Source organism: Zophobas morio, unplaced genomic scaffold, assembly GCF_036711695.1.
Source record: "Zophobas morio isolate AGI-343-1 ecotype UQ-CSIRO unplaced genomic scaffold, CSIRO_AGI_Zmor_V1 ptg000010l, whole genome shotgun sequence".
Taxonomy (NCBI): domain Eukaryota; kingdom Metazoa; phylum Arthropoda; class Insecta; order Coleoptera; family Tenebrionidae; genus Zophobas; species Zophobas morio.
In genome coordinates, this window is record NW_026972115.1 from 3,456,352 (window position 1) to 3,472,181 (window position 15,830).

At 41.6% G+C, this 15,830-nt stretch overlaps 2 protein-coding genes and 1 long non-coding RNA gene across 3 annotated transcripts in view; 2 read left to right on the top strand and 1 right to left on the bottom strand.

The window, feature by feature from the left end:
* Positions 1–964: 964 nt before the first annotated feature.
* LOC135126159 (protein HEXIM1-like) lies at positions 965–9,469 on the bottom strand. The gene is made up of 2 exons (XM_064051996.1): positions 9,067–9,469; positions 965–1,948 (listed from the first exon to the last, which is right to left on the bottom strand). The coding sequence occupies exons 1-2, from the start codon at positions 9,255–9,257 to the stop codon at positions 1,306–1,308; spliced, it is 834 nt and encodes a 277-aa protein (XP_063908066.1). The 5' UTR covers positions 9,258–9,469; the 3' UTR covers positions 965–1,305.
* Positions 9,470–11,171: 1,702 nt separating this feature from the next.
* Positions 11,172–12,060, top strand: LOC135125988 (uncharacterized). The gene is made up of 3 exons (XR_010279986.1): positions 11,172–11,271; positions 11,423–11,650; positions 11,702–12,060. It is a non-coding gene; the product is annotated as an uncharacterized LOC135125988 (long non-coding RNA).
* A 564-nt stretch (positions 12,061–12,624) lies between these two features.
* LOC135126165 (VPS35 endosomal protein-sorting factor-like) overlaps positions 12,625–15,830 on the top strand; it is a 35,293-nt gene continuing 32,087 nt past the window's right edge. The window contains exons 1-9 of the mRNA XM_064052005.1: positions 12,625–12,756; positions 12,803–12,890; positions 12,934–13,113; positions 13,163–13,310; positions 13,357–13,687; positions 13,734–13,907; positions 13,953–14,130; positions 14,177–14,346; positions 14,407–14,689. Coding sequence (XP_063908075.1) covers positions 12,731–12,756; positions 12,803–12,890; positions 12,934–13,113; positions 13,163–13,310; positions 13,357–13,687; positions 13,734–13,907; positions 13,953–14,130; positions 14,177–14,346; positions 14,407–14,689 — 1,578 coding nt within the window. The 5' untranslated portion in view covers positions 12,625–12,730. The remainder of the gene's footprint in view (positions 12,757–12,802; positions 12,891–12,933; positions 13,114–13,162; positions 13,311–13,356; positions 13,688–13,733; positions 13,908–13,952; positions 14,131–14,176; positions 14,347–14,406; positions 14,690–15,830) is intronic.

The window sequence follows — 15,830 nt, forward strand, 5'->3', positions numbered from 1 at the left end:
TTAGAAAATGTTGCCAACCACTGATTTCATTAGTTGATAGATATAAGACCAAATTATAATAATTATTATTCACAAAATAACTTCTTTAAAGTGGTAACCTGATAGTGTGTGTATACTGTGTTGCCTATCTAACATAAACAATCAAGACAATTAGGACCTAACAGTAAAAAGACAATACATTCCGTTTTTTATAAATTCCTTCCCTACATAAATCTTTAGGACTGAAATTCATTGGAACAGACTTTTCTATTGAATAATCAAATCTAATTTCTATTTCATTTTTAACTTCTTCGATATCTTAAATACTTGCAACAACTATGTATTTCTTTTCCAGTCAACTTTTTAAACTATTTTAACTTTTACTGATGACAAACTCTTGTTTAACTCAACATAAACTGTAATAACCTGAGTACTTTCACTTACTTTCAAAAATTTTTCAAAAAAAAAAATGGCGATTACCTAGATTCAAAAATCCTTGGAAAACAACGTCAAAATTAATCAAATCAAGTCCTTGTTAAATTTTAGAAAATCGCACTCAATTATGATGACGGTCGTAGAAAACAAAAGCCATCAATGACAATAATATAACCCACAATAGAGGCAATCAGACAGAGAACACTTAACTCTCTATTAAGAGAATTGTTCTGTGGTGGCTACGCTACCTATGATTTAACAATCGCTTCTAGTCAAACTGTGAATATGTAATTGTCTATAAATAATTGCCGCATCACAGTAGGTATTGCCTTAGAACATGGATTATAACTAAATTATTGACATTGCGTGCCAGCTAAGGTGTGTAGTACGCGTTGCTACAAAGGTGAGCGGCAAACTGTGTATTATTATACTTCCATTTTTTGTTTAACTAATTTTTTCCTATGCCGTGCTAAGAACTTTATATACGGGCTCAATAGGCTTCAGCACCTTACTCCACCAGGTGCATATAATATGAAATAAAACCCCCATAAGCATCATATCAACTTATATTTCCGCAATAATTTAAAGCTACTTTTCTTATCTACAATTTCAATATAAAAACGTACATAAATAATGATATAATACAAAAGAAAATTTGGCCGAACCTCGATCCTACAACAGAAGTTGAAAAAACCACATCTATTGACTACGCGTAGTGATGTAAACCAATGAGACCAGTCTATTGTACTACAGTCCATACGGCAACAAAACCTGAAGCACTACAGTCACTTTACACTTACGCTACTCAACCGGAAAAACGCAAACGTGGAATCCAGAACAGCCCTTTAAACTTTAGGAATGAAACAACACTGGTATTAAAACCCTCCGCCCCTACGCCGTCTCCACCCCCGCCGAGTGGCCGTTCGTCTGCGAGTAGTCCACCAGCGGACTCGGCGGCGCCGTCGAGCAGCTGCTGCTGCTGCTGCTGCTCGAGCACGAGTCGTTCGAGTCCGTCTCCGAGTCCTCCGAGTCCGAGCTGCAGGTCTTGCTCCGGAGCGCCGCGTTCTCGCGCTTCAGTGCCTCGTTCTCGATCGTCAGTCTTTCCACCTCGCCCTGGAGGTCGGCGGGGGCGGCGGCGGCGAGCTCGGCCTCGTCCGCCGCCCCGCGCTTGCGCTGCCGCTTCGTCAGCAGCTCGAGCTTGCTCTCGAGCAGCAGGTACTCCTGGATGAGCTCGTCCTTGGACATGGCCTGCAGCCGCTCGGCCTGCACGCTCTCGTACTGGTCTACGAAGTCTTTGATGAGAAACTGCTCCTCGTCGTCGGGCGACGAGTAGAACTCGCCCTCGGACTCCACGCTGAAGCTGGAGTCGCGCGTTCGGCCGGCCGACGTCGTCGAGAACCGGTCGGCGTGCTTGAGATTCTCGTCGAGCTCCTCGATGTTGCCGTGGTCCTCGAGGAGGAACTGGTTGCTGTTGTAGGGGGCTTCGGGTTTTATCACTTTCGTCGACTTGCGCCCGTTCTTCGGGTAGGGATACCTGGAAAATTAAAAAATAATAATGGCTGTAACTCTTTAAACATGTTACTATCCCCGCAACAACGAAAATTTATTGACAATCCGACAATCAAAAGTACCAACTGTGAAGATTTTAACGAAAACAGGAAAAAATAATAAATAAGGAAAAGCGAGAGGAAGAATATACGAAAGAAAGGGAGGATCACAGGAGGAGTTAAGAACGAGGAAAAAGGAGCCAAAGTTGGGTCAGGTCTCCTCGAGTCGGGCCAGGGCAAAAGTAGGGGGAAGGAAAGAATGAAGGAAGTACGGAGACAATGAGGAAAAAAGAACGAGAATGCGGGAAAGAATGAATGAGAACAATGGAAAGAATGAGACAAAGACAGATAGTAGAGAAAACATGAGCAGAGCGAATGGATAACGTCGGAGAGAAAGGATCAGAGAAAGAAGAAGAGGGAATAAGCTAAAAGGGAAATTGAAAAGAAAAAGGAGAAACGAAATGAGCAGAAAAGAATAATAAAATGTGTGTGAGCGTGAGAGAGAGAATTTAGGAGAAAATGAGAGAATAAGGGAACGAGAGGCACTAGAGGAAAGAGAACGGGCCAAGCGAGAACGGAAGAAAGAGGGGACGGGGAAAAAGATGACAAGAGAAAAGGGGAACAGGAAAAAAGGGAGGAAGGGGATAAGGGAATGGGGAAGAAGTGCGAAAGAATGGAAGAAAACAGGAAAAAACAGAGGAAAGACAGAACGAGGGAAACTCACCACGGAGAAAATAGAGATTGGGGGAGAGTTAACGTGGAAAATAAAAGATGACAATGAAGGAAAGTGTGAGAATAGAAGTTAGAACGGGAGAATAAGGAAAAGAGCAAGAAAAAAAGAGGAAGAGAATTAAAAAGGGGATATGTACAGAGACAGAAAAGAATAATAAAATGTGAGACAGAGATACGTCAAGAGAAAATGAATAAAGGGAAGAGAACAAAAATATAGGAAAGAGAATTAGTACAATGGGACGAAGTAGTGGGAAAGAAAAAGAAACAGTGGAATGAGGGAAATAGAGAAAGCGTGAGGAAAGGAGGAGAATATAAGACAGAGTGAGAAGACATAGGGAGAGTAGTGAGAGAGAGAGAGGGGGGCGAGAGGGACGGGGGGTGGAAGAGGAAGAGGGAGGGAATAGGGGGAGGGGAAAGAGAGGAAGGAATAAGGGAGCGGGAGAGAGGAGAGAGGGGAGCGAAAGAGAGAAAAGAAAGGAGGGAGAGAGACATGAGACAAGAGAGAGGATAAAGAGACATGAGGCAAGAGAGAAGATAGAAACATGAAGCGAGAGAAAGGGAGATGAGGCTAGAGAAACATCGTGCAAGAGAGAGAATAGACATGATGCAAGAGAGAGGATAGAGACATGAGACACGAGAGAGAATAAAGAAACATGGAGCAAGAGAGCGGATAAAGAGACATGAAGCAAGAGAGAGAATAGTGACATGAGGCAAGAGAGGGGATAGAGACATGAGGCAAGAGAGAGGATAGAAACATTAGGCGAGAGAGAGAGATATGAGGCACGAAAGAGAGATGCGGCAAGGGAGAGGAGAGAGAATAGAAACATGAGGCAAGAGAACATAAGGAGACATCAGGCAAAAGAGAGGATAGAGAGACATGAGACAAGAGAGAGAATAGAGACATGAGACAAGAGAGAGAATAGAGACATGGGGCAAGAGAGAGACATGAGGCAAGAGAGAGACATGAGGCAAGAGAGAGAGAAACATGAGGCAAGAGAGAGAGAAACATGAGGCAAGAGAGAGAGAAACATGAGGCAAGAGAGAGAGAAACATGAGGCAAGAGAGAGAGAAACATGAGGGACAAGAGAGAAACATGAGGCACGAGAGAATGAGTGACATGAGGCACGAGAGTGGGGGGGCACATGAGCTACGAGAAAGAGGGTGACATGAGGCACGACAGAGGGAGATTAGGCAAGAAAGGACACACAGAGATGAGGCAAGAAAGGACACAAAGAGACATGAGGCAAGAGAAGACAGAGAAATGAGGCAAGAGAAAAGAGAGATGAGGCAAGAGAGAGGATAGAGAGATGAGGCAATTGAGAGGGATATGAGGCGAGAGAAAGAGAAGCATGAGGCACGAGGGGGTGATATGATGCACGAGAGGGGTGGCATGAGGCACAAGGGGGTTGACATGAGGCACGAGAAATGAGTGACATGAGGCACGAGAAAGGAGTGACACGAGGCACGAGAAAGGAATGACATGAGGCACGAGAAAGGAGTGACATGGGACACGAGATATATGGTGGTATGGGGCACGGGAGAGGGGGTGACATGAGACAAGAGAGAAGAGAGAGAGAGAGAAGTGAGGCAAGAGAGAAGAGAGAGAGTGAGAAGTGAGGCAAGAGAGAAGAGAGAGAGAGAGAAGTGAGGCAAGAGAGAAGAGAGAGAGAGAGAAGTGAGGCAAGAGAGAAGAGAGAGAGAGAAGTGAGGCAAGAGAGAAGAGAGAGAGAGAGAAGTGAGGCAAGAGAGAAGAGAGAGAGAGAAGTGAGGCAAGAGAGAAGAGAGAGAGAAAAGTGAGGCAAGAGAGAAGAGAGAGAGAAAAGTGAGGCAAGAGAGAAGAGAGAGAGAAAAGTGAGGCAAGAGAGAAGAGAGAGAGAGAAGTGAGGCAAGAGAGAAGAGAGAGAGAGAAGTGAGGCAAGAGAGAGAAAGATGAGGCAAGAAAGGACACACACAGAGACATGAGGCAAGAGAAAACAGAAAGATGGGGCAAGAGAGAGCATAGAGACATGAGGCAAGAGAGAGCATAGAGACATGAGGCAAGAGAGAGATATGAGGCACGAGAGAGAGAGATGCGGCAAGGGAGAGGGGAGAGAATAGAGATGAGACAAGAGAGAGGATAGAGAGACATGAGGCCAGAGAGGATAGAAAGACATGAGGCAAGAGAGACATGAGACAAGAGAGAGGTTAGAGAGACATGATGCAAGAGAGGATAGAGAGACGGAGAAAGGATAGAGATATATGAGACAAGAGATAGGACAAAGAGACATGAGACAAGAAAGAGGATAGAGAGACATGAGGCAAGAGAGAAGATAGAGAGACATGAGGCAAGAGAAGATAGAGAGACATGAGGCAAAAGAGAGGATAGAGACATGAGGCACGAGAGAGAGAGAGAGAGAGAGAGAGAGAGAGAGAGAGAAATATGAGGCACGAGAGAGATAGATATGAGGCACGAGAGAGAAACATGAGGGACGAGAGAAACACTTGAGGTAAGAGGATAGAGAGAGGGATGAGCCAAGAAAGGACACACACAGAGATGAGGCAAGACAGGATAGGGAGAGTTGAGGCAAGAGAGAATAGAAATAGATGAGGCAAGAGAGAGTATAAAAAGACATGAGGCAAGAGAGAGTATAAAAAGACATGAGGCAAGAGAGAGGATAGAAAGACATGAGGCAAGAGAGAAGATAGAAAGACATGAGGCAAGAGAGAGTGTAGACAGGAGGCGAGAGAGAGTTAGAGAGAAAAGAAGCAGATACGAGAGGGTGATGAAGGTAGAGTAGAGAGAGGGGGAAGATCAGAAGAAAAAGAGAATAAGAGAGAAATTGAGAGATTCGGAGAAAGAGAGAAATAAAGTTAGTTTTTTCAGACGATGTGGGATGTGGGATATGAGAGAGATTAGGGAAGAGATGACAGGGGATAAGGAGAGAGAGAGAGATTAGTGGAGATGAAACCAAAGACGGAGAGGAGGGAGACGGGAGGGAGAGAGAAAAAAGAGAGAAGAGAGATGAGAGAGATGAGAGAGAGGAGAGAGCTGAGAGAGAGGAGAGAGAGGAGAGAAGGGAGAGAATTTGCAAATAAAAATGGTAAACCATCAAAATCCACTTGTTTTATTCAAATCATCGCTAAAATGAAACTTCCCATTTATTATAATTTCCACCTTTGTGAGAAATTATTAAACCAAGTCAGAGTCAAAATTTACGAAATTTCATATTCTAACCAAGAAAACTGATCAAGTCATCACAGAAGACAACGTATGCATGCTTTAAAAATACGGAATCTCATGTTTATGATTTTTTTAAAACTCCGAAATCCGCAATAAAACAAAAAAGATCCCGCGGCATAAACAAACCGACAACTTCATCCGAAATTAAAACCCGTCGAGCTTAGCGCGAATCCGGCGCTCGGCTCAACATTATTAATTAATTTATTGTACGCATATTAAGTCTTCGGCTTCATTAACGTAATACCCGTCGATTTTCTCCGGCTTTCTCGAGCTTCCTCCGAACTCATCATCACCACGAGTTAGAAATTTTCGACAAATTCTCGATGTCGTCCTTCCTGTTTACCCAGCGTTTACGCAACCCGCCGCCGAAGAGCCGCCTTCAAAAAAACACTCCGAATATGCCTCGGCTAATTACCAGCCAGACACAAACCGCTTTTTTCCTCCTCATCACATATTTATTCTTGAAACTTTAACCAAACAAAGAGCAAGTTTCCGCCGTAATTGAAGAGCCAAACACTAAGCCTCCTGCCTCGAAAGAACGACGCTCGCGAGCCGTTATTTCACCCCATGAAATCTGCGCCTTTTCAACATTTAATTAGCTCGTAGGGCTGAAGTTACACATTGGAGAATTGTCGCCGAATATGGTGTTTGCTTACGAGTCTTGAAGTTCAAATTTACATCTGAATGGCGACAATGTGATAAGCTTTTTTGTGCGGTGACTAGTAATGAGCCAAGTTTGGGAATTATTCGACGCGTAATTGTATAATTGGGGTTTAAAAGTTGGGTCCAACGGAGGTCAGGTGTTTGATAAGACACTAATTACGTAATCGTGGCCATAAATGCGGTAATTGCAGGATTATTGCACTGGCATGAATTCGGTAACGTATCTATGGTTCGAGCAATACATCAAGAGCACTCAATCAACTCATTGCTGTTCGATGAAATATCACTCAGTCGTGAATAGAGATTAAATTGTTACCGGTATTCGTTTATTAACTCTGTAAAACCTCATTTCATCGTTTAATTTGAAGCACAAAGACCAATCGATAACGATGCAAACAAATTTAAAAAATACATAAAGTACTCCGATTAAGGGTGTTACCACGTTGTAATTGTATCCACCCCAAGTGGTTGCTTTCCCTTAACATTTCAATTCGGTCACCCCCCCTAAATAAAACCTTATCACTAATACCACCACTCGAATAAAAAAATAACGACATCCTAACTCCCGAACGGCCATAACTGTAAAACAAAAGACTAACTTTATTCAGCACAAACAACATTTCCATTTTCTTTGTGCCCGATTCCATTATCTTCGCCTCTCGATTGTCGGATCGATTATGGTTATAAAATAAACGATTTTAATCTCGGCTTAAAGAGATTTGTATCACTTATCTCCATCATCTCCCCCGCCCATGACCTAGAGGACGTCACCGAATTACCATATATTGCGACACATTCCCAACAAAAATAAACACCAGCGCTCTCTCTTTTTTTCCGAAAATCGCCCGAAAAAATTCATAACACAATAGAGGTGTGAACAAACCGGTAGTATGCAAACCGTTTTCTTTGTTAATATGAGAACCGACAAAGAAGTCGAGTAATTTTTGCCGCATTCCTTCGGATTTCGAATTTCACAAAAACGCTCGACTTGTCGGCACGTTTTTAATAATTTATTTATAAAGCTGCGGACGTTTCTAAAGCCTGTCGTGACATGTTTGTGTAAATTAAGAAGGACAAAGAGGACCCTCTAATTTATGACGGAATTAACGCGTTTTAGGTGGCGCCTCCGAGATGGCACAGTTTTGCTTTAGCTTTATGTCGGATCTAATTAAAAAAGGCGAGGACAAAGAAAGCGAAAATGCGCGACGAAATTCCCATCATTATTCCGTTTCTGTAATTCTTCTTCAAAAAGTTCGATGAGACTTTCACTTTACGTTTGTTTCATCTTCGCTCAAATGGCTCTCGAATATTCAGATTAGCCGCTTCTTAGTAATGGTAGTTCGTTTTCGGGCTTTAATTGTAGTAATAATGACATTCGACGTTTGAAGTTTTTATCACTGGGGTTCATCGATCTCAATTTTTTTTACTATATTTTTCAATTAAATGTGTTCGAGATTAGGCAACCAATTAAACAATTAGTGACAATAAGATGAACTTATATAGTTCCACAGTCCAAAAGAGGCGGACAAATCAGAGCCCACTTGGATGTAATAATCATTTAAATTTTATGATGGCGTCATCAATCTTTTTAATGGGCTAAAACTGCGTCCCCAAAACCCTCGAAAATTAGTTCGGCCGTTTTTTCTGTTTCAAGTCAAGTGGGCGTCGACTTTGCCGCCTTGTCGAAACCGGGACTATAATTAAATTGTCAAATCGACGTCGCCTTTGAGACGGCGTTGAAAAGTCATGTCAGCGTAATGTCGCGCGGCAAATTTGGACACTGGATTTCCACGGTGAAGTATGAGACAGTTATTTGTAGACTCTGTACACAAAACGACCGTCATTATTTTTAACCAACGTGAAACCAGAAGGTTGACTTCCACAACTTTTTTTTTAGTGTGCATACAGAGAAGTTTGTTTCTATGGCATTTCACCACAATCACGAACAAGCGAAAAATTCAATTTGAGGGGTAATAAAGAGGAATCGATACACCAAAAAGAACAAAAAACAACTGTCATAATGCGTCATCGGCCCACTAGATCTAATCGCGGCAATAAAAATAAAACCCCTCCGACGAACGCCAATGCCTTTGTCCATCACTTTTACAACCCGGGGCCATAAATTCGGACAAACGTTATGCAAACGCTCAATTAAAATAATTCCCCACACCTTTTTTCGCCAATTCCAAGCGGAAACAGCACGCGAAAGTAGTTACATCTTTCTTTTGAATTATGGACGCATTAAAGCAATTTGTAAGTGTGTAATGAGTAATGCTGCACTTCCGGTTTATTTAATTCACTTGTCTTAGGAGCGCGCTGCAGCCTTGACATATTTTATGGATTTCGTGCGGTATGTAAATCGCCGCTAATTAGTGTCATTTAAGTCAACTCGATCGACTTTTGACAACGCAATCGGTCCATACCGCCCGAAGTCTATAATCCGAGTCCGAGTTTATGTAAATCTGTTTCGACTTTTCCGGCTTTTCTTACCTCCTTTTTGATTTTCCGCGTCTCGTCTTCCTCTTCTTCGTCGGTATGTCGCATTCGGGCATCTTCGCGCCGGCTTCGGGTCGGCCGAGTGCGCACGCATCTTTCTGTTGAACGACGTCACCCTGGGGAAGCGTCGCAGGCGGTTTTCCATCCGGATTTTCTGGGCCGGTTTCTGCACGATTTTCACTCATTTTCGGGGAATCTTCGCTTTTCGCGTCTATCTGACCATCGAACGGTTCAAACTAGGTCGTCGTCTGGGAGCACTCCCGCAGCCAGCTCGCGACCAAATGCACTCGACTCGACAGAAAGCGCCATTTTCTCATAGCACAGTTTGTTTGTTTCCCAACAGGTGAGTCGGAATAATGTGGACTGCGCATGCGTCCGCGGCGACGACGAGTATAATTGGTTGCATAACTTGCATTATTACTACAAATCGACGAAAAAATTGACCACAAATGGCTGGAATTTTTAAAATTTTAATGATAATAAAATGGACAATCAGTTTTTATTTCGAACACTGCAACATTGGAAATTAATATGTTACAATTTCCCTGCGTTTTCGTGATCTTCTTACTCTGTACTTAGTAGCAAAGTACCACTGCTTATTTATTGTTAAGCCTTTAACGCTTTTTTATTAGAATGATAAAGCAAAACTATTCATCATTTGAAAGAGACTGAAAAAACACCTTTTACCAAAATATAACACATCCGAAAGTACCACAGGTCGTAACCATTAGTGGCACAAAAGTGACCAAAACCACTTCAAAAATAAAGTGGTTTTCAGAATAAGATCTGATTTTTCTAAAGCCTCAGGGGAGTCAGTTGAGTTATTTACCCATGCTGGGTACGATTTAGGTTTAAAATGTCAACCAGAAAGGGTGGGGGCGCCCAACCCACTTGACCACAAACACAAATGGGAAATGCACCCAGCTGCAACCATTTTCATGGGTGGGTCGGTTTGGCCACCATGGTGGAATTATGCAACAATGACAAGAGCGACTTTTTCTCTGGTACCATGATGGTGCGTTTATTTACACGCGACACGATGGGTCCACAACCATGATAAGACTTCATACTCACTGTTATCACTGCAACATTGTTAACCCATCGCACTTCAATAGAGAAATTAGAACCAGCTGCGACCTTCGCAACCGCGTTGCTTTTTGTTTTCTTTGCAATCAGGTTCTTGTCCTGATTGTTAATTTATAGATGCACCCATAAATGGCGCCGTATTTTGCATGTGAAAGGTTGATGGGTGTACCGGCCAGAGAAAGGAAGATAGATAGCGGCGACGCTTTTGTTCGAAGAAGCGAGAAAACAAGAAAAATGGGTTAAAAATAACGTAATCGCTGTTTATCTTTAGGACGGTTTTATTTATAAGTTCTGCGGTGGGTCGAATGCATCCATGAGGTCTTATTGTAATTTTTGGCTCAGAAAAGCGATTTTTCTTTCGGAAATTTTACACAACTCTTTCAACACAACCGGTTCTATTATCTGTTGACCGCAAACACGGTGCGGTGTTTACATTTTAAAAATAAAAGGCGATTATGTGAAGGTTCTCTTTCTAGTTTTATATCTGTTTTGTTGCTTGTTTTGCTTTGATAATCGATGATATTTTTGTTTGATGGGGGCAGTGGCGTACGATGCAAGCAGGAGCCGGTTTGGGCTGACCTTGACTGCATTTATTGCGCAATTAACACCAGAGGCGCGGAGTTGGGAGGTTTAAGGGTGGCAAGAATTTTTTAAAAATGGGAAATGTCAACAAACTGATTGTATTGCTTACACAGGTGTCTCATATTGTAATTTATTGTTATAGTTGCACTTCCTTAAGCTGGCTACACACAGGTAGACTTTGTACACAAATTTCAACGTTATTCGGTAATAATGCGGAAGTGCATCTGTCTGTGTGTAGCCGGCTTTACACGTTTCACTTGTCTGATTATCTGTGATCCACAAATAAAAACTCTGTGGTGTATCGTGTTTACACTTTAAAAATAAAGTGTGATTATGTGTTTCCTTTCTAATTTTTACATCTGTCACGTCGTTGTTTTGATAATCCAGGATATTTTTAGTTTGGGATTGCAGTGGCGTACACAGAACGCCGCAATGGTTAAAAAGTAATTAAAAACTTGATATTTTTTCGTTTTTTCTTATGATTTCCTTTCTGTGTGTTATGATTTCCTTTCTGCACGTATTTTCCTGTTGGTGAGTTCGTTGAGTTCATTTAACAAAATTCAGAGGGCGCTGTCACGATTTCTAAAAATTCAAAAAGTAGAGTTACTGCATTATATTACACAGATAGATACAATACAGGAACTCTACATCCGCAAAACTTTTTAACATGAAGCGTTTTTAGCTGCCATGCAGGTTTAAGCAAAAATGAGCCACAAAAACTATTAAGCAATTACTGGTCAACTACACAATTTTCGCCCCTATGTACTCTTTGCTAGGGGTCATATAGTTGCATTATTTTCGAACATACCTTCTGGCTATTCTCTGGCCATTATCACCACGTTTCTTATTAAAGTTTAAAGTTGTCCACCACGTGGTGTCGTTTTGTTGTGTAGATCGAATGAGTAATTTGGTAAGAGGTGTTTAAATTATTTATATATATTTTCCATTATGGCATTTCTAGCGCAACCATGCCAAATCTCCCAGTTCTGTGCCCCAAAAATTGGAACCAATCCGTGTTTCCACAGGAAGATTTGGAAGAAATAAAAAAATATTATTTTGGTCGCTTTATATTACCCAGGATGACGATACTGGAAATAAATGCGATTTTCAGTAAAGGAGCGGCGACATGTGGCTGGATGGTTAAATTTAAGCACAATTTAGAAGTAGACGAGGGGTTATACGACCGCATATTTAGTATATTAGGCGAACACAAACCGATGAACTTTCGAATTTCGGACCTGTTTGCGTTGAACAAAGAAGATTTTTGTGTGATTTATAAAGTAATGTGTCTATGTCAGTGCAATTTGTAGTGTAAGGAAAAAGTACAAAATGACAAACTTATGTGAATAATGTAACAAATTGTAAATAAACTAACTAATAAGAGTTTTGTTTGTCTGCGCTTTCCTATATTTATTTTGAATTTTGTTTATTGCAACTGTCATTCATGGAAAAAATTGCTAGTGTTGTCAAAATCATTTGGGACATGCTGTATGTGATATATACTAAAATCAATAATAAAAAACCTTGACACGATAGTAACATTTTGTGTTGAATTAAGTCTTTATTTATTTATTTTTGAGCTATCATATAGCATCTACAATTAAAGTAAATAAATTAGCCAACAATTTCTCAGTTCAAACTGAAACTGATAACACTATCAAATGGCCTCTAACTAAATTCATTAAAAAATAAACACCTAAACTTGTACCTTTCCTGATAATGCTATATTTATCATAAATACAAAGATACATTTTTTTTTAAGCAAAATTCATTCATAATTAGAACTTTATTCACTCGTTGTGTTGGTACTCATTATCAGTGGGTGCAACCTCCAAATCTCCCCTCTTTGTCGGTTACCCACCACAACACCATCCTCCATCTCTTTCTCAATATCGCAAACCACAATTTGAGGTTAACCACCTGTCATCCACTGTGCAATAAACAAAAACAAACCGAATCACCCTTCCAAGGGGTTTAAACCAGCTTTAAAATGTCGAACGCTTACAACATCGAATGGTAAACCTCGTCATAACTCCGCCCTCTTTACATCACCCCATTTCAGGAAAACCTCCACCAACGACACCCTTTCGGCAAAAACCAAAGAACTAGTGGGAACTAAAACCAGCGACCACCCCCTGAAAACCACAACCGTGAGTTTAGCCCCCCTTGTTTATTTAATACACAGCGGTTTAGGTGACTGAGCGAATCCCTCGACGCATCTTGGGGTCGCAACCCAGCACTGGAAGAACCACCCCAGTGTCGTCCCCGTCGGCTCTCCTTGAACCCCTAAGCACGGCTCTGGAAGGGGTGGACCCTTTGACGGCGTTCGCAATTGAGGAAATGGACCCGTTATCGAAACTAGCAGCAGAGGAGGTTTGTGTCTGGACTAAGCAATTTTTTCTTCAATGATTTGTTTTTGTAGACTGATAGTCGATCAAATTCTGACAAAAAGTCGGATCAGAGAGTCGAAGTGGACTCGTGGGGGGCGAAAAAAGCGGCGATTTTGTCGAAATATACGACGTCGGAAAAAATATCAATTGTGACGAGTTTTTTGTCAGATGGAGAGAAAGGTTTGTGGTTTGTTTGGGGTTTAAAATGATAATGGGGTTGTTGTAGTTGTTGTTAAGGCTCAAAGTACCGCTGTCGATAAAATCCAACACAGACTAGAGCAGTTGGATTGTATTGATGAGGGTTCTCAGACTAAGTTAGACTTGTCTCAGACTGAGTATGTAAACCGGATTGAGCAACTCAATAGGGAGTTAGTGTCAGCGTGGAATTCTGAGCAGAGGGTCAAGTCTTTAAAAATCGCGATACAGTGCGCTAAATTATTGGCAGACACGAGCGTGTTGAGGTTCTATCCAAGCAAATTCGTGCTTATTACTGACATTTTGGACGTTTTTGGACAGTTAGTCTACAACAGACTGAGCACAAAGACGGATTCTCACAAGTGAGACAAGTGCGCAATGTTTGTTTAAAACTGACAAAAATTCTAGGTTAGGTTCGAAGCTTGCAAAACTACCGGAGGATTTCACCCCCGACATGGTCTCAGATTCGGCGAAAGAGACTTGTTTGAATTGGTTCTACAAAATCGCTTCCATTCGAGAATTGGTTCCGCGATTATACGTAGAGATGGCGCTGATGAAATCGTACTACTTTCTGTCATTGAGGTGTGTCAACGTGTCATCTATTTTTTGTATGTCACTGGTTTGTAGTGAGTGCCAGGATGCCTTGAGACGCTTGACCCACATGATCTCCGGAATAGGCAACCCCCTAGTGGCCGTCTATGCCCGCTGTTACCTCTGTCGAGTCGGCAGCAGTCTGTCCAACCGCATAAAAAACAAACAATATCTCCTACAAAACTTCCACAGGTTTTTGCAAAGCTACCAACATGTACGTCCACCAAAAATCACGATTTAAACTCACAGCGGACTTTTAGTTGTTCAGTCGTAGCGTTAAGGGTGAACTAACCCAACAAAAGATGTCGCTGTCGGTGTATATGTCTTTGTTCACCCCTGCTTTAGACTACATGCTACAAACGGTGACCTTGGATTCGTCGGATTTTTTGTTGGATGATCTACTCGAGAGGTGTAGGGTCCACGGCAATAGGTTAATAATAGTAATAGTAATAATAATAATAATAATAATAATAAAGTGGTGTCGTTGCAGTTCGTTAATTCTCAACACGATCATGTCAGCTTTTAAGCCCACTCTTATCTCAATTCGCACCCTCCAGTTCCTGGAAATGATCGAGCATTGTCTAGATCAGGGGATTCCTCTGCATTCGTTGTTGAGGACTCTGGGGCTGTGTGTGAGTGTGGCGCCGCCACCCTTCGAACACAGGAGACAAATTTTGAACATCGCGTGGCGGCACATCGCCTCGTTGAAGGACGTGGAGGAGTATATAGCGTGTGCCGAGCCCTGGGTGCTCTACGTTGTCAAATATTTTTCGGTAAGTGATTAGGGTAACGAAAACGAAAATACCGAAACAAAATCAACAACACTAAATTAAATGTTTGATGACCCCATTTCCGTTATTACTATTGATCAGTCACACAAATACAGTTTTTATTTAGTTAATTAAAAACGACGATTCCAATCAACATGACTTTCAAGCTCTGTATAAAAGATATTCGTTGTTTGCGCCCATTTGTCGTATTTTTGGGCGCTTTTCTTATCACACCGTGGTACGATATTGGCGAAAATTCCATGTATAAACCACGACTGGCACAACTGTATGGGTGTTTTTTAATAAGTTTAAACGTGCTATGGATTGCGTACTGCGTGCTAAACAACGTGGTGATCACCAGTGTCACTCTGAACGTTCTCCACGCCCAAAGGTTCATCCAAACCGTCACACACGCAAATTTGCTAATATTGAACACATTCACTATTATAAAGTCGGCGTTTTTGGAAGCGGACGACTGGAAAAGACTGTTCCTCAAACTAAAATACATCGACGTGAAGCTACAAAATAAAGGGAAAAAAGAACACACGATTAAAACTTTCTACTGTCAGGTTATAGCTAAACAGACACTTTTTGCGATTCTGTTGACCTACCAAATTTTTTTTTGGTTCAAAGTCGCTCAACCGAATTTATTAAAATTCTGTGGAGCTACCGTGATTTACTTGTATTATGAATTTTTGGTGGTTCTTTTGATCACCGGCTTGGTTGAGAGTTTCAGAAGTCGCTATCGAGACTTAAACAAGAAACTCGTGATGGCCTATAAATTGCCGAAATTCGTGCTCGGGTTAAGTAACATCTCCGAAGAGTACCGAATCATGAGCGAAATCGTCCACACCTTCAACAAGATATTCGGCTATCAAATAATAATAATAATAGTGCGGTGTGGCTTCGAAACGATTTTCGCATTCGTCAGTTTTGACAGTGCTGCTAGTGCACTCTATGGCGATTTGTACGTCTATGGTATGATTTATATCATCGATCTGTTGCTTATTGTGGTTGTAAGTGTAAATTTAGAACGAACTACTGTAGTTAATTCTGCGTTTTTAGTACAATTTTTTGACTATAATCATTTCGATCAATTCGACGGTCCAGGAAGCCCAAACTTTCGTCGATTTGTTGTACGAGC